The sequence below is a fragment of the Nothobranchius furzeri genome, chromosome 11, assembly GCF_043380555.1.
Source record: "Nothobranchius furzeri strain GRZ-AD chromosome 11, NfurGRZ-RIMD1, whole genome shotgun sequence".
Lineage (NCBI taxonomy): Eukaryota > Metazoa > Chordata > Actinopteri > Cyprinodontiformes > Nothobranchiidae > Nothobranchius > Nothobranchius furzeri.
Window position 1 is genome coordinate 34,273,586 of NC_091751.1, and position 18,239 is coordinate 34,291,824.

General features: G+C 43.4%; 1 protein-coding gene and 1 long non-coding RNA gene across 6 annotated transcripts; one reads left to right on the forward strand and one right to left on the reverse strand.

Moving 5' to 3' along the window:
- Nucleotides 1-690: 690 nt before the first annotated feature.
- LOC107383734 (armadillo repeat-containing protein 1) lies at nt 691-12,246 on the reverse strand. Its single transcript, XM_015956528.3, has 7 exons — nt 12,110-12,246; nt 11,408-11,604; nt 11,224-11,315; nt 5,203-5,392; nt 5,011-5,127; nt 4,839-4,913; nt 691-4,445 (listed from the first exon to the last, which is right to left on the reverse strand). Exons 2-7 carry the CDS (start codon nt 11,567-11,569, stop codon nt 4,254-4,256), a joined length of 828 nt encoding a protein of 275 aa, XP_015812014.3. The 5' UTR covers nt 11,570-11,604; nt 12,110-12,246; the 3' UTR covers nt 691-4,253.
- Nucleotides 12,053-17,785, forward strand: LOC107383750 (uncharacterized). 5 transcript variants are annotated; one of them, XR_011515456.1, is made up of 7 exons: nt 12,140-12,277; nt 12,457-12,552; nt 12,895-13,519; nt 14,001-14,068; nt 14,185-15,655; nt 16,130-16,274; nt 16,397-17,785. It is a non-coding gene; the product is annotated as an uncharacterized lncRNA (long non-coding RNA). The 5 variants fall into 5 exon arrangements; XR_011515458.1 differs by lacking the exon at nt 14,185-15,655 and having other exon boundaries at nt 16,397-16,648; nt 16,771-17,785; XR_011515457.1 differs by lacking the exon at nt 14,185-15,655 and having other exon boundaries at nt 12,895-13,050; nt 13,356-13,519.
- The last annotated feature ends 454 nt before the right edge of the window (nt 17,786-18,239 follow it).

Consider the following 18,239-nt stretch of genomic DNA (forward strand, 5'->3'; position numbering starts at 1 on the left):
GGAGGAGGGAAAAGGCAAGTGAGAGGGAGGAGAGTGCTACGAAGACGGTGAGAAAATGAGCACCAGCAGTCGGAAAGTGGAGATTTCTTAAAGTGTTCAGTTATTAAATCCATACAAATTATCAATATTGATATTGCATTTTTTACATTAGTAAATCATTTTACTTATAGTTTTGCATTATTTTGGTTATAAATGTACTCTACGCAACAGAAAATCTGAGGAGCCACTTGGGAGCTGAGAGAGCCGGCTCTTTTTGGTGAGCTGAGCCAAAAGAACCAGCTCTCTAGAAAGAGTCGGAATTCCCTTCACTAGAAGCAGGATCATTCCATGCGGGACTCGACACACGGGAGGCGACATTGCCTCTCCTCCATTTTTATGGCAAGCCAGAACCGCCAAAATATGCCACTTTCCCAACCCGTCTAGTTAAGAGATGGCAAAAAAAAAAAAAAAAAAAAAAAAACGCTGTTTGATGTGTCAAGATGTCGTAAAATATGGCGAAAACTCTCCCAGAACGCCGTATTTGACGCCAGCCAGAGCCGTTCTTAACGGTCCTGTAGAACGCCGGAAAAAACTATGTTTTTTTCCGGACACTGAACGCTGCTTTTTTCGCCGCTCTGTGACATAAAACGCCATTTTATGTATCGATGCATAAAATGTAAATAGTAGGAACTTGAAGTAATCAATTGAAAATATCTTTTCACTTTATTTTATTATTATAGTTTGAAGAATGCCATAACTGTCAAAAACAGTGCAGATTATTATACATGTGCAACACTGCTAAACCATTTTTTCAGTAAGATAACTGTAATTTTTCCATGCGTTTATTGAAAAGAAAAAAGCTGACTAATCACAGAAATAATGATTAGTTGATTAGAAACAAGTGCTCATCTAGAACATTTGAAATTTGTGTTACAGCAGTTCATGTTTTCAACTTAACCCTTTGATGCATAATGGTCACTACAGTGGACAGGTGCTCAAAATAGTTATTTATTTATTTTTGCTATTAAGCACAGCTGTTGAAGACTTTATTGCATGTGAGCCTCTCCAGTTGGACTTCAGTAAGGCAAGCCAACATATTTCATGTTCAGAATGCACGCTGTCCACTGAGATGGACATGTAATAAAGTATTTGTAAATTAACAAAATGTTACAAAGAATATTTGTTGAAATTTGTTTAATTCACACCTAAAGATGAATGAAAAAAAAATGTTTAAAAAATCATGGTTGAAGATCTCATAATTCATGCATCAGAGGGTTAAATATCAAAATATTACAGAAAGTTAGCAAATCGTTAGCAAGTATGCAGGTGCTTTAGTATTGTAGTGGGCATAATCATCAACAGACACGTTTGTTTTATAAGAGGTTGAAAGTAATTTGTTTTAACCAGCGTTTCAGGATCATGAGGACATTTTCAGAGTCATGTCTTGGTGAAGCAGCAATGAAAAACTTTTTTCTTGAAATATTTATGTAAATAAAAACATTCAAGAGCATATTTTAGCCAACAGAGCTCATTAGCAAATTCTAGTTTAAAAGCAAACACTTTGATGCTCCACCTGAGAATAAATCTGTAAGGCTTGTCACCAGCATTCAGATATCAATTCTGCTTGCTTCACAGCCAGACAGGACACGGTAAAAAAAAAAAAAAAAAAAAAAAAAAAAGAGAAAGGCGAGACCTTCCTTGGACATCCTAAGATTACAGGGCAACCATCTCTGCATCAAATCCACCTATCAGGCTTGTTTGGTAAAGCGGGCAGATGGACGCCACTCCTTACTACCTGGAGCTTACTTAAAGACACATGCAGGACTCAGAGCAGGGGAAAAAGTTCTGGTCTGATGAGACATCGACTGAATCACAGGCCTATGGTGAAGCACAGAGGCGGCAGCATCATGATGCAGAGATGCTCTTCAGCAGCAGGAACTGAGGGACGAGTCCGGACAGAGGGACAGATGCATGCATTAAAGAACAGAATGTCCGGCGTCCCTCCCGATGGAGCTGCAGGGAGGAACAGGTGTGCTGAGCTGGACATCGTAATCAGACTGGAGACGGTAACAGGTGTGTCTAAGTCAACATTTATCAGTTTTATTTCAATATTATGGGATGTCGTTAGTCTAGAGGAAACGGTGTTTCAGATGAACAGAAAGGATCCCAGTAGCAGAAACATCCCATAATGCACCAGAGTTCTTATATCGCTCCTTGTTTCTATGCATCTGAACCAGGCTGGACCTCAATCAAGAGGAACCACTCCAGAGGTTCTGATCCAACTCACCTGGTTCCACTCAGCAGGTGCTGAACTGACCAGTGGCTTGTGTAACGTGGTGAAGGAGCCATTTCTACCTTCTAACAGCTGTTTCTTTCTGACACAGTCCCAGAGTGCATGAAGCAGCCTCAAGGTCATGCATTCGCTTCCAAACTGTTTACATTCCAGCATGAAGACAGAAGAAGAATGAACTCTTTTCTTTTAATTAATCAAATAACTCAATTTTAATAAAGCTAATCCATCAAAGTGTTAGTCAATAAGATGTGACCGACCTGTGAAATTAAAATATTAATTATTTTATTATGATCTTAGAAATGAAGTAATGTAACTTTAAATGTTCCAACAGGACTCATTTCACGTAGTGTTAAGAAGACATAACACATTCTTTCACTGATCCAGTCAGAATCTTACAGATCTGACGGAGGCGTGCTTCTGACGGTGTTTGGTCATTTTCATTCGACAATAGACCATAACATCCGAGGTATAAAACTACGCCACGTCAGCTCTAACGCAGTTCAAAGCGTTCCAGAGCAAGTGACGGAGTGGCCAATCCTGATCTTTTAATTCTTCAACCGAAAGAACCACAACAAGCTGAGAAAATCCAGTCGCTATAACAACCCGCAACAGCAACAGCTCCTTTCAGAATAAAAGCTCCACCGACCCAGGCTGGGTCTGACCAGACGCCAAGAAAAGAGTCGTGTGCCGGAGGTAACTCAAGACGGGTTTGATCGGTACCGCGGCTTCGTCTACCAGCTCGGTGTCCAGAGAGGGTCGCTGGGCCTCGACATTCCTGATCTACAGAGGACTTCCACAAGGCAGGCTGACCCGACTTGATGGTGTCTCATGCGGTTCTGAAACTAACCCAAGCTTATTCCAAAGCAACATCCTCAGTTCCCATCAGAACTAATCGCTTCTTTGGATTTGCTGGTTCCGATTTACATGACACGTCATCCATTCACCGCCTCATCCATTTTTAGTCACACTATACACTTAGTTCTGAAATAAGCCTGGTTTAAATGTTAGTAATACAATTCTTAACTTTTAAACTTGACTCTATTCTGTTGTCTCGGAGTGAATACGTAACGGTTACATAATCTCTGCATTAAAAAGATCCAATCTTCTGGTTTAAATAACCCACCGAACCGTAAGGTGGATTTCATATTTACTATGGAATCCCACGCTTTACGGCTTCTTAAATAAAATGTAAGAACCTCTCATTTCCCTTACACCTGGGAGCATCCGGACCAGAACCCGGACCAGCACAAACTAACAGCCCACCCACACCTGTCCTAGAGATGAGCTCAGGTGTTTCTGGGCCGCGTCCCAAGCCCTACAGACCGAGACGGTCATCCAGGTTCTGGGGCACGGCGCCGCGATGAACAAATAAAAACACTATAAAGTTGGACGACACCAGGGTCTGACACCAAGGTCCGAGTTCTCCCGTCTTCCTTCAGAAACACAGCCTTCACGTAGAACGACACCATCTTCAGACCCGTTTTGTGCTTTATGAACGAGACCGCTCTGGTTCTGATGGGTTTGGTCCCGATATCCACAGAGACTAACACCCGGTTCTGTTCTAACCTGAAATTGAACATAACACTGGAAGTTCTCCCGGGTCTGGGTCCAAGTTCCTGGACCGGGTCGCCATCTTTAAAGGAGAGCAGGACCTCTGCACCTGGAACCAGCAGAACCTTCTGATGCTGTTCTGTCTGAGATGGGTTGGATCAGAACCAAATGAGTCCATTTGTTAAAAATCAAACAATAAAACAAATAAATACAAAGTTAAAAAAAAAACACTGGTTCTGGTTCTGACTGGGTTTGTTTGGTCTTGCTGGACTCTTCTGTTCATTAAGATAACCCGGTTTGAGTTCTGAGGAGAATCGGAACATCGGGCATGCTTCATGTGGTCCCTCCAGCTCAGACAGGCAGATCAGCTGGTTTTGGTTCTGAGAGGCAGCTGGTGAACAGAACCGGGTGGTACCACTACCCAGCTGGGTCACCAGTAGAAGGACCGAGACAGGAAGTTGGCAGCAGCTCCGAGCCAGGTAGTTCCATCCTGACCCGATCCCACGCGGCTCAGCGCCTTGTCCGGGTCCTGAGATGAACTCTCGTCCTCCGGCAGGTACTCGGGCAGGTCCAGGTTCTGCTCCACCACCACAGAACCCTCCTCAGACAACGGGATCAGAACCTGCAAACACACACATGAGAAACGCTCAGTGGGACTGGGTTCTGTGGTCCTGCTCAGGGACGCTTTGGGTCGTCTCTGACCCGTCAGTGGGTTCTGCTAGAACTGTCCAGCTGGTTCTGGATCAGATCCTGTTCATAAGACTCGCGCAGCATTTATGACATCATGTTAGAGCAGCGTGAGCCCGAGGCTCTGCTCACACCACTGATGTTGGAGGGGTGTTTCCATGACAACCAACATGCTATGGGCGGGGTTCCCCTGGGACTCTAGTGATGTCACACTATGTCGACTTCAATTCCTAGTTAGAGACACACAGACGGAGACACACAGACGGGGACATGGGGCCGGACAGAAACAAAGACACAGAGACAGCGTCTCTTGCTCTCGGTACCAGACCTCATCTCCGTGTTCTGATTGGACCACCTGCTGAGCCGTCATCACCTGTGTGGCAGCGATGGCCGATGCCAGAGCCTGAAGACAGAACCAGCAGGAAGCATCACAATGGCTCGGGTTCTGATGGAACCGGACCCTCATGCTGACTAACAGCTACACAGCAGAACCGGCTCACCTCAGCCGTCAGGTCCGATCGGACCCGGACGATGCACCTCTTTGCAGCCATCTGGAAGGTGAAGCTGATGACTCCTCGGATCTTCAGCAGCGCCGCCTCACACAGACTCCTACGGTTCTGTGGACAGAGGAGGGTCACACGATCAGAACTATAGCTCGGTTCTGTTCTGGCTCAAAATGTTCTGGGCCTCACCGTGTCGTCCAGCCCGTCGATCTGCAGGATTACGGTCTTGGCTCTCTTGTTGCTGAAACCCAGGAAGAATTGAGTCTTCCTCCGGCTGCTGAGTGGCACCTGGGCCGGTTCCGGGTCGGTGCTGCCCGAGGCCTGCAGGAGCTCATAGATCTCTGATGCCAGCAGCTTGGTCTCTCCAGGAGTGGTGGTTCTGCAGCACGAATAACATACAGAACCGCTGTAGACCCCTTTATCTGTTTAAATATCAGGATTCTGTCAGAACCACATCACAGGCTCTTCCCAGAACAATTAAGGTTCTGCTCCAGATGCTGCACAGAGTCTGAAGCTGGATCAGTTCTAGCTCGGTTCTGGTCTACAGACCTCATTACGGTGGTTCTGATAACCCTCCGATCATCGCACCTGTATGGCAAGCTGTTTTAACATTATTAGGCAGATCGAATTCTATACTTCTATTGCTCCAGGAGCATGGGGTGGATGGTCTGCTGCTAAGGGCCATTCAGTCCCTGTATTATGACACGTCTCACCAATCAAGCAACTGCAGCATTTTAATAACTAGTATTAAAGGTGAACACACCAATATTTGCACAAGAATAATTTTTGTTTTAAACTCTCAGTGACACACTTTGCGTGGGGGGGGGCATTTAATTTTTCTTGGCGTCTGGAAAAACATCTCCTTCTGCCCCCTTTATTTTGGTCCAAGATCATTACTGGGCTGGCCCTATTAAAAATGTTCTACACCCCTGCTTAGTAGACTTAATGAAGTATTTTTAAGCCAGTATAAAAATGACTGAAACACAAATTTACATATTTGGCATTATTGACCAATATCTTTGATTTAATTTATTTGTTAAGAACATCAAGATGCATTACAGTGAACATTATAATAAAGTACATTTTTCTAGTGCAGAGAGGAGACAACCCATAGAAGCACTGATTTGATCTCATTTCAGAGAAAAATAGAACAGGTCAGATGCACCTAATAAATAAAATTACTAACATAAACTCAGGAATCTGTTTCTTTGCTTCATTGTTCTGGTGCTGAAAATATCACTAATGCAGATCAAAGGAGATACACAGATGAATGCACCTCTTATTTATTATTTGGAAATTAGTGGGTGTGGTTTACATCAATATATTATTTTAAATCTGAAAGTGATATGGACTGATCAGAAGTTGCTATGTTTATTGTTTATCTGAAAACTATTTACAGAGCAGCCTCAGAATTGAGCAATGTTGATTGAGGTGTGTGTGTGTGAGAGAGAGCGAGAGAGAGAGAGAGAGAGAGAAAGTTAAAAAAAAAATGTTTTAAACCGACCGGAGCGGAGTCAGTGACCGACGCGTGCACGAGCCGTTTACAGCTCTGTCTTGTCAAATGCACCACGTACGTTACGAAAAAAGTAACTTTAAATAACTTATTCAGCCGAAAAAGAGGCGAGCTGAAGAAAACCTAGGGAGCACTGAAGAAACGTCAGCAACAGTGAAGCAAGCACAGAGAGATCCGTTACTGTGTGTGTGCGTGTGTGTGTGTGTGTGTGTGTGTGTATGGGTCGGACGGACTGAGCTACCGGCTGCAGTTTTGTGTGTAGGGAAAGGCGGGCGCTCTATGTGACTGGCCAATCACAGAGCGTGAAGACAGTCAGTTACCCAATGAGGATTTTCCTTCAGCACGATTACAGATATTTACGAGGTTTACTCGTTTCATGCTCGTATTCGTCAAAAATGCTTTATCCGTACCGGATACTAGTCTGAAACGAGTATCCGGCTCATCCCTAGCTGTAACCACCCTGCCCTGCCTCCTCCTCCTTGCTGCCTGCCGGCTGTGATCACAAGCAACAACAGAGTAGTTCCCGCTGCTACTTCGGGAAACGGCGCAAAAAAAAAAAAATCAATACAACTTGGCATCTTGTAGGCGTGGCGCTGGGATTTCAGCCGTGGCGGCCCGCCACGGCTACTCCTATGCAAGGGAAACACTGGACAAACACTGTCAGCATTTAGACTCAGGGTAAAAACAAGGTCTAGAGTGTGCCCCCTGGTGTGTGTGGGGCCAGAAACATGCTGGGTAAAGCCGAAGGTGTCCATGAGGCTGGAGAAAGTCATGGCAAAGAGATCGGAGGGATCATCAACGTGGATGTTAAAATCACCAACAATCACCAGTAGGGCTGCAACAACGAATCGATAAATTCGATGAAAATCGATTACTAAAAGCGTTGGCAACGAATTGCGTCATCGATTCGTTGTGTCGCACAACTCTTCCAAAAGCGCCCCCCCCCCCCCCCCCCTTCCCGCCCGCCGTTGCGCGCAGACCAGAGCAAGTCAGATCAGCGCGAGGTATAGCTGGCAGATCAGCGCGAGGGAGAGCCGCAGATCAGCGTGAGGGAGAGCCGGCAGACTTGCGCTGCTGCGAACCGGTTCCGCATTGTCGCGCAGCGATCCAGGCAGCTGCGTCCAGCGCACGGTCCATTCTCAAAGTGGCGCAACCAAAAAACTATAATTAGCACACGATCGTTCATGTCCGCACATGTTCTCTATTTTCTGTCTTATTTGTGCCTGAAGCTCGCTACTGCGGAGCTCATCACCTGTGCTGTGGTGATTTCACCTCACGCAGCATCGAAAACGCGCTCTGCGCTTTTCGGTCAGGAGATCCCTTTGATCTGCTCAAAAGTAACTGATGAGGTGAAAAGGTAAGAATCCAGGCAACAGATTTTCTGGAGAATTATGAGGAGATGCAGGAAGATGAGAGACAGACAGGACAGGAAAATAGTTAAATAAAAACAAGAAAACAAAACAAAGTGTTGAAAAGTCAAATGTAGGTAGATTTATCTCCACTACACGTTTTTACCAGTAAAAAACAATAAGTTATACACATGTCATATTTATACATCTGATACAATTCAGATCACCTTCAAAACTCAGTCACACACCCAGGGCCGTTTCAAGACATTTTGGGGGCCAAGGCAAAATGCCCCCCCCCCCCCCCCCCCCATAACTGGGCTCCCCAGAAGCCTCTGTGTAATTCATACCTTCTCCAGTAGTGTTAGTTATATGGTGTTTATAAAAGCCCCTCAGACATTACTGACATGTTCTAATATTATCAGATGAAAAACTACATTATCAGACATGCTGTCTCATCTGCTTCTTTTAAAAACTTGCAAAAAGTAACAAAACCATTTGAAAGCCACTATTTGTGGATTCTCTGAAAGTTTCCATGGAGTGTGTGACAACTTATTTTTTCATTGATCCTATCGTCTAATCTCACAGCTGAAACAAGCATCCTTAATAATCTGTGCACAGGAAGCTTACCGATGCTGTAGTAAAACAAAAGGTATAATAATTTATTATTAATAAAACCTTGTTGCAGCACTAAAGCAGAAAAATTAGATTTTGCATTAAATATGCAAAATATTTACATATGAATAGTTTTAGAGCCCTTTAATTGGCAGAATCTGATATTAATTTAGTTCTTACAAAAAATGGGTCCCAACATGGTTTGTGGGGCGTTGCCATAGTGTGACGTCATAGGCACAGATCCCCTGTCCTCTTGTTTGGAAATGGAAATATGGTCACCCTATATTAAACAAACTGTCCACCCGGACTTTTGCGCTGCACAGAGACGCTTCGCTGCCTACGACTGAATGTCAGTTGAGAGTCAGTCTCATGCAGAATGACCAATGAAGAGAGGGCCTCAAGTTAAGACCCTCTCCTCATTGGTCAGTCCACACGAGGTGGGTCAAAGGTTACTCTGGGCGGGTTACGTGTTGTCAGGCATTCAAGTATTGAGTATATTTACTGCATATTACAGTAAAATATTCTGTATGTGACCACATTATGGTGATCCTTGGGTCGTGATGATGGAGCCCTTGAATATTGTTGCCCAGGGTACAACAAAGTGTTAATCTGGCCCTGGTTCTGCCGTCACATTCCCGCAGAAACTGGTTGATCACACCGGGGCCAGACTACTAGCATGTGGTTTTACAACCACAATGTCCTCAGAAGCAAAAACGCTTTTAAAAGGGAGGGAGGAGTCCTAACTGTTGCTGCAGGCGTGTTGTGTGAGAGTGCAGTTATATACTGGTTAATATATTTTTGGGTTCAGTTGCTTTCATGTGGCCTAATGTGAGTCTATTTGGGATCATTGGAATGATCAGCAGCATTTCTTGATGTGACTTTATGGCAGTTGCCCAGGGCATCATCGCAAGGAGGATGGCATTCATTTACTTTTGTTTTATTTGGTATTTTTTCAGTCAGTTTTGGAAATAGTGATCAATTTTGATTAATTCACAGCCTATGTTTAATTACATTTAAAATAAATATTAACAGATGAGATCAAACAAAACAGATGAGAATTGCCCTTAAGCTGTTTAACTTGGACCAAGCATTTTAGGTCACAGATAGATGTAGCTTAGGGTCTCTGTCTATACACCTTATAAGACAATTTAGGTGATGGCATGTTGTTTTTCTGCTATTGAACTGTTTTCTAATAATGTTGTGTTAAATAAAGTGAAGGAAGGAGAGAAATAACGTTTCCCTAGCAGTTTTTAAAAATTTCCTCATGTAATCCGATTAATCGATTAATCGTGTCGAGACCCCATCCGATTAATCGATTATCCAAATAATCGTTTGTTGCAGCCCTAATCACCAGTCTGGACAGCTTCACAGTGGAGGACAGAAAGTCACTAAACTCCTGAAGGAAAGAACTGTCTGGACCAGCTGGACGATAGACCACAGCACAGTAGAACGGGTCCTTACGCCCGACTTTAATCAGCTGCAGTTCTAAGGAAGCAAAGTGACCAGAGGTTGTAGAGCTACATGGAAGATGGTCTCTGAAAACAACAGCTAGGCCTCCACCACGACCAGAACCCCGGGGCTGGCTAAGAAAAGAATAACCACTCAGGCAGAGTTCAGACCAGAATAATCAGATGTTTGCTGCACAGAAAGTCCAGGTCTTTAGAGAGAATCAGATCATTGAGCAGGAAGGACTTATTGTTAACAGAGCGGGTATTTAATAGAGCCGTGCTGAGTGAGGTGGAGGAATCAGAAACTACAGAAACAGCTGGAGTTAGTGGACGTAGATTAGCAGGGTTAGATCCACGGTGTTTATAAAGACCACTCATGGAGGGAACAGGAGGAGAAACCACTGATGGATGAGGATAAACAGTCCTGAGAAAACTTAGACGAAGAAACCGCGCCATATCACAGCCTGGTGGGACACAAAAAACAAACAAAGGACAAGAAGCTAAAAGATCACACCGATGTTTACTAGATAAACCACGCTTTACGAGAAGTCTTATTCTCACCTGGATTCCTGCTCATTTACCCTTTTTCCTCTGACGTTTTCCCGAGATGGGATAAACATCGCTGGAGGTGTTCAGGAAGAAATCAGCGTTTGGCTCAGGGCCAGCGTGCTGCTGATGTAAACAAACAGAGAGGTAAATCCTCAATGCATCCTGAGCGATCGCGGACGAACGGAAGGACAAAAGAGTCCGGTGATCATAGGAGGTGGTAGCCGGGACACTATCGAAGAGGATCGCAGACAGGAGCAAGGCGGAAAGGAGGTTAGTAGAGAAAAGTTAGAAAAAGTGGCCGATGACCGCGGCTAAGCCAAGAACAGGAGCCATCTTAACTACCCGGAAGCAGGAGGGCCTATAGACCCAATAATAAACAGACTCAACCACGTTCAGCAGCCAGCAGGTTTATGAGGAATCACCTGCAAGCAGCTGTCTGAGTCAGAGGACTCCAAAGTGCTTTACACTACAGTGCATCATTCATTCACACACACACACACACACACACACACACACACACACACACACACACACACACACACACACACACACACACACACACACACACACACACACACACACACAGACTGTAGCAATAACAGTATAAATGCCAGAGGTCACTAAAACACCTGCTGTTAGGTAAAAAAAACAGCAGTTCGTAGGACACTGGCACGAACTCATGACCCCTGACCTTCCCATCCTGGACCGGGTTAATCAGAACCACTTGGACTTGACTCACTTATGCATGACATTCTGCAGGCTCAGCATCATCCCCAGCTCCTCCTTCAGCTTCTCCCTGTTGGGCCGACATTCTGCCAGGTACCGGACCGCCTGGAGACAAGCACATCCAAACAGAACCTGAGAACCAGAACCAGTTTCTTCCTCTGTGTACACACACTAATCAGATCTGCACCTGGACTTACCAGCAGGGCGGAGTAGACCACCTGGGGGTTCGGGTGGTCCAGGAACAGGATGAGGCCTGGCAGGCAGCCCTGGTCCTGGACGATGGCTCTGCGGTTCATGGGGTCTGAGGCCAGATCCCTCAGCTGGTTGACGACAATCAGCGGGTCCGACTCGGCACTCATGGCTGACGGGGGTCACTCACCCATGCAGGAGGCACCTGAAGGGGCAGAACCAAACAGTCTGTTAGTTCAGGTTACCATGGAAACGGACCTGCACCTGCATGAAAGTGGGCTCTAAGTTTCCTCAAAGGTCCTCCTCCTGACTCAGAACCAGCCAGAACCTAAATCTGAAACATCTTTTTAACTCTTAGAACCAGCAGGCCCAGTTCGAATCAGAAACGGAACCAGGAACACCTGGCCGTGGGAAACTTCTAATCGATGGGGATGCGCGCGCACCCAGAACTTGGCTCAGTGGTTTTATCTCGGGTACTGTCCCTGGATCCCGCCGAACCGACCAGAACTCCGCCATGTTTAGAAGGTGTCTCTGAGCGCGTGGGCTCACGTTATAATCACGGAAGTTCTTAACCCAGCTAGGGTTTGGTTCGGTGCCCCGCAGACTCCGTCCGGTTGGCTCAGTGGGCCTCATCGGGCTTCAAGTACTGCGTTCGGGCTCAAATCGGCTAAACGACGCCCCATGTCGATGCTAACGCTAACGGAGCTCACCTAATGGTGACAGACTCTGACGTCAGCTCTGCGGTGGGCTCTAAGTTTCCGGATACGCCATAAACTCCGGGTGCCTGGTACGTTTTTCCCGCCACAGATGACTTCCAAAACTATCAACGGGTTTACTTTTTCACCGGTGATGCTGAAACACACGAATGCACGCTTCCGGTAGGTGAGCGAGCAGGGTGACCACGTGTCAACATCAGGGCCTGTGATTGGGTGGATCACAGCCATTATCGATCCTTCTAACCAATGAGCTGCCAAAGATCCCACTCCTAAATAGTATGTAGGATAGCTGACTCAGCCCATCCTACAAATTGAAATGTGACATTCATATTTTTGTGTAGGACAAAGCAGCTGAAGTAATAGAAGCAAGACGGGAAAGGAATGAAGAACTTGTCAGCTTCATTGTTGAAGAAAAGGGTGCTGAGGAAAGCCTTGAGGTACGGATTGTTTTTACGGCCATTAGTTGTAACTGTTGTTTTAGTAAAGTGTTTTGAAGTCTTTCACTGAATGCTTGAAGATATCTTTCTTTAACACTTTTTTGAGACCCCTACACACATAAATGCGCCCGCACATGCAAACACACGCACACACACACACACAACATAGGGAATTGAAAATAAAAATTCTGTGATATTAATTATAGCAAATTAATTCATGCTTTGGCAAAGTATACAATAAGTGTTCACAAGAAAATCAATGTGCAGAAACCACAGTAAAATTATTGCTTTATAAAAAAGGAAATCATGCGTAATAAGCTACAGCTTCTCTGTTTCCAACAGGCCATTTTATCGGGTGATGAGATGCCACATTTCCATTTCAAAGAGAAGTGGGTTCCAATCATCTTTGATGATGACCAACAACTCGACCGGATCATGACATACCTGTCACACCTGCTAGACAACTTCAAACACAAATCAGTTGAAGTCCTGAGCATGGTTAGCCTGGCAAGCCAGACTAAATAAATGTATTATTTAGTCTGGCCATGCTCAATTGACGGCTCTCGGTTGTGGGGCGGGTTCTACCGTTGTCTTTCAAATGATCTCCGCATTCCACTGGATAATGAATGTGACATACTCTTGTTTCACTCTGTTGCATCATCCCACCCACCAGGCATATAGAGTGCCCTGATTGGCCCACAAAGCGGATAAAGCTCTGTGATTTGTTCACTAAGCAGATAGAGCATGATTGGCCCACCATTATGGACCAATCACAGCTCTTTATGTGTTTGAAACCCCTCTAGAGAGCTGTGATTGGCAAGCCAGAGTCCTGGTAGGAGCTGCTGAGGTTCCAATGGAGCATGCCTAGACCATTCTTTGCAAAGCAAGAATTTGGTCTAGTTCACTAGGCTAGAGCATGGTCTCTTCTGACCGGATCAAGTACACACTGACTGTAATGCTGTCAGAGGTAAGTTACGAACACCACTTTGTAAATAAACAAAAATGTCATTGTCCACAATGTTTTAATATTTATGTAATTTACTTGTACATACACAAACATAACCAGGTGACTATTTTGGGACATTAATACAAACTAATAATGAGTAAGGTAGCTTTGAGGTAGATTGTGAGCAGTTTGAGAGGAGTACATGCTATCCTGGGATTACTGATTTGCTTTATGTGATCCACTTTTATTTTAGACTATCTTTCATCCCTTTAACTAATGAATAAAGACCACTATAGTGGCAAGAAATATTGTAGATTCAAGAAATATTTTAAGAAGGTCCAGTTGTGATCACACAAATGCTAGATCAGGGTGGGAATAGGCAAGGTGAACCTGAGTCTGAAATTAGAAAAAATGTCAGTGGAAAATGAGTGAATACACGTTATTATAAAGCACGATAAATCTTGAAAAAACTTTTTCTAATGAACCGTTTTATGTAACACAGGCATCAGCAACAGCACTCAAAGGTCCAAGGGCTAACCAGGGCTGAGGCAGTGGAAAAGATTGAGCACGGTGAGATGGATGAGAGGTGTAAGACAATCTGAGTCACTGAAAGATATCTGCAAGAAAAAGAGTTTTTGTATGTCTTTGGGAATGGAGAAATATATAATACCTGACTTTTTTTTTAGCTGCAAAAAAGTGGAACTTCTCATGAAACTGAAAACAGAAATGGAGACGTTCAAATCTCTGAAGTTCTCTGGAATGTGGGAGAGTAAAAAAGTTTGAGGCTGAATATTTCTGCTTGTTTTTAATTAAGACACAGAAACATCAAAGTCATTTTTGCATAGTTGTGGCTGTTCTGTAACTGTGCTACATGTTACCGAAAAAATACAATTGTTTTGAAGTTTCACAAATCAGGGAAAGGTTTCACAAATCCCACACTGTGTTTTATTTGATCTGCTATTATAGTAGAATAATGTAGAACAGGTTTGAATAGTGTAGGGCAGTGGTTCCTAACCTGGGGGTCCCGACCCCCACAAGGGGGCGCCAAAGCATCTCAGTGGGTCGCCAGGACCTTTCCACTTTAAGGGGTTAAAACTTCATTTATTACTTGTTTATAGCCTACATTTTACTCACAGTTTTTTTCATGAGTGAAAAGTTTACTGATATTAAGACAGGAAATAGTTAGTACAGAAAAAGTAACACACTTTTAAGAACATTTTGCTCAGCTCACTGTTTTATTTTCAAGTGTCAAAAGTTCATTAAAGATAGGACTGGTTGATTAATCACAGCCTTTACAGTAAATAATCTAGTATAAACAGTAATATACACATTTAAGTACATTTTGCTCAGTGTATTTTTTATGTGTCAAACGTTTATTGAAAGGAATGATTGATTTATCAGTGTTTACAAGAAACAATGTGTTCAGAAAAGTAATACAAACTGTCAAGCACATTATGCTCTGTTTGGTTTTGTTAATGACTTTGTTCTGTACTGCAGCCTACTATTACTGTTATCTATTGAATCAAAGCATATTAAAATGTGCTTGAACAATTTTATCATTTCTTAATGTTTGTATTGGAAGAGAGAATGGGAGGGGGTCGTCAAAAATTTTACTGGTAAAAAACGGGTCCCTTGGGAAAAAGGTTGGGAACCACTGGTGTAGGGGCTGTACTTCTTGAGCTACAGCTTTTCCAGTGTTGGCCAGATGCTGAAAAAACACATAAATCTGGATTTGTTGAAGTTTCACAAATCAGGAAAAGGTTTAACAAATCCCAGACAAGGTTGTATGCAATCTGCTATTATTTCAGAATAATCTAGAACAGGTTTGAACAGTGTGGCTGTTGTAGTTTTTGAGCTACAGCTGTTCCATCGTTGGCCAGATGCTGAAAAAAAAACGCATAAATCTGGATTTGTTGAAGTTTCACAAATCACGGAAATGTTTCACAAATCCCACACTGTGTTTTATTTGATCTGCTTTTATAGTAGAATAATCTAGAACAGGTTTGAAAAGTGTGGGTGTTGTAGTTTTTGAGGTAGAGCAGATTAAAGATGGTCAGAGTAGAGAAAAATTGGGTGTAATGGCCCTTTAGCCGTTACCTGAATCGGAAGCTAACTTCAGCCTAGTCATCAGCAGCGTTTGTTCACAACCGTTTTCAGGTAAAGTAATTTTGTTTATTCTAGAAGCTTTCGGGACTTACATGTTAACTTTAGATGGTTTCATGTATGTTTTAAGCTACAGAATGAACTTGTTAAATGTACACAACACATTACTACAGAGTATTATCATGTAGGTAATTAATATAACCCAAATGCATTATAAATGTTGAATGCAGTCAGATGTTTTCTAATGTAAATTGGACCTTAGAACTTATTTACCATCAAATGGGGGTAAAACGTTTTAAAAAACAGGCTTTTTAATAAAATGGCATTTAAGTGTTTTCAGTGTGCATTTGTTTATTCAACTTAAGCCTAATAATGATTAGATCTGTCTTAAATAAAAACTACAGAGAATTTACATTTTTAACTATTCCCTGCTGTTTCTTTAAACAGAACAGAACCAGTGTACTGCAGGTTATATGTTTGTTTTACATTTTTCAATGGAAAAAAAACCTCTTATTTAATCTATTACAGGTCAGCATGCACTGTGCTGCACATCTGCCTCTGTGCTGGTGAAGTTGTGGGTCTGGAGGATGAGCCTGAGGAAGATGTGTGTGGAGGAGGTCAGCGGTGCTCTGTCCTGGAGGAGGTACCAGCAGACCACCACTACTGTTAACAGGCAAGTCATTTATGTAGAACCTCTATTAAAACAACACTGTGGTTTTATTTGCTGAAGAGTCACAATTGTTGTAGTGGATCCATAAACCATCTCCTCATTTCATATTTCTGAATACGTCTTAGAGATGTAACAGCCGTCGTCTGAGCCAGCCCAGCAGGCCCTGTAGATGGATGATGGAGTGGACAGTGAGAGGAAGCGTCCCAAAGCTCTCTGCAGACCGTCCTGTATGATGTTCCTCTGGCCAGAAACGTCCAGCCACGGGTCTGCTCCAGCCCTCCATCCACGTCTGGATCCTCCTGCAGCAGATCCAGCTGCACTGTTAAAGACTTCCTGCTCACTCAGTTTAAATAAATGATCCAGGAAGAGTCACTCAGGTTAATCCTGCTTTAACCGTACAAAACCGGTCCATACTGGTTTTGATCTGTAAATAATTGTAACGTATTATAAATAATCTTGTCTCCTTACCATCTTTTCATTTTCTGTTCATGTAACACAGGGGTGTCAAACTCAAACTCACGCTGGGCCGAAATGAAACTCTGGGACGGAGTCGAGGGCCAAACTTAATATTTTTGAAAAAGTGACGGCAAATTTGCACGCTTTCTTTATCAACATATATGCAATTTTGAACCTTTAAATTTGGAAACAAACTTATTTCTGCATTAACACTGAATGTGGAATAACCAAATTACACACACGCAAGTCAGTTTTAAATAGAAGGCATCAGTGGTATTCATTACTTGTGGTATAATCAGCATTTTTAAAATCTATTCAGGATTTATGTTTTCTTGTTTATTCATTTTTCTCATTTTTTATTCTTTTTTTCTCCTGTAATAAGTGTCATCGCTGCTGTGACGTCTAGCTTTCCCCACTGAGGAACAATAAAGGGATTTTCTATTCTATTCATCTATCTGCAGCCTTTCCACTTCCTGTTTACTGTAGGTTAAATCTTTTCTCACGGGCCAACAACAAAATAAAAATATCATTTTATCTTAAATGAAAATGCAACATCTCACCTGTTGATTTTCATGTTTTGGAGCAGAAAACCAAGATATTTAAAGCTCAATTTGCTCCAATCATTTACTGTGATGCTCACCTGTTCCAGCCAGATACCTGCATCATGGGGTTGATCTGAGCTGAGACTCCTGTTGTTTTGTTCATTCAATTCAATTCAAAAATACTTTATTAATCCCAGAGGGGAATTGGAAATCTTGGGAAATCTTCATCATAATAATGACAACATTAGATGACAACAGGTGCTCACATAGGTTTGTGCTGATGAACATGTCAGAGCAGCTTGACCACGTTGTTGTGTGTCGGGGAGGAAACACGACAGCAGCCACAGAGCCGTGCTGGTTTGAGCGTGTCACTGTTCGCTGGAGTTATATCAGCTCTGTCTGGAAGTTAGTTTGAAAACTTTCTCTTTAAGTCGTGAACACATTACTGAGCGGCTAGAATCTCCGTTTCTGGGCTTCAACGTCAGAAAACAGCTGAGTGAACTCGGCGCTGAGTGAGAGGAGTGTAGTTTGTCCGAGACAGCGGAGCTGCAGACACCAGCAGCAGGCGCTGGAAAAAAACACAAAGGAGGGTGCGTGCCGGCTCCGCGCTGACGCCGCAAAGCATCATGGGAGTTGAAGTCTTTGCTGTAAAATCGGCCAGTGGGCCAGTTTTAATATATGTTTGATATTTATCTCGCGGGCCACATAAAACTGCTCCGCGGGCAGCATCTGGCCCGCGGGCCTTGAGTCTGACATATGTGATGTAACATGTTCAAAAACATCTTTAATTAATAAAACTGGTGATAAAATCAATGACCAGAAAATGTTATCAGTTAATATTTGTTTTAATAAATGTGTTAAAATATCAAACAACTGAATAACATTAACATGATGACAGTAGAAGGCCTTTCTCCCAGGAGGTCCACCAGGTACAGCCTCTCCTGACCCTGGACACCTGTGGGCCATTCCC

What these genes read in the sequence shown, in the direction of transcription:
- LOC107383734 (XM_015956528.3), bottom strand. Translation starts at nt 11,569, where the DNA reads ATGAGTGCCGAGTCGGACCCGCTGATTGTCGTCAACCAGCTGAGGGAT. An exon ending in TCGACGGGCTGGACGACACG is followed by an intron (nt 5,128 to 5,202) that starts GTGAGGCCCAGA and finishes CTCTGTCCACAG; the next exon opens with AACCGTAGGAGTCTGTGTGA. An exon ending in GATCGGACCTGACGGCTGAG is followed by an intron (nt 4,914 to 5,010) that starts GTGAGCCGGTTC and finishes TTCTGTCTTCAG; the next exon opens with GCTCTGGCATCGGCCATCGC.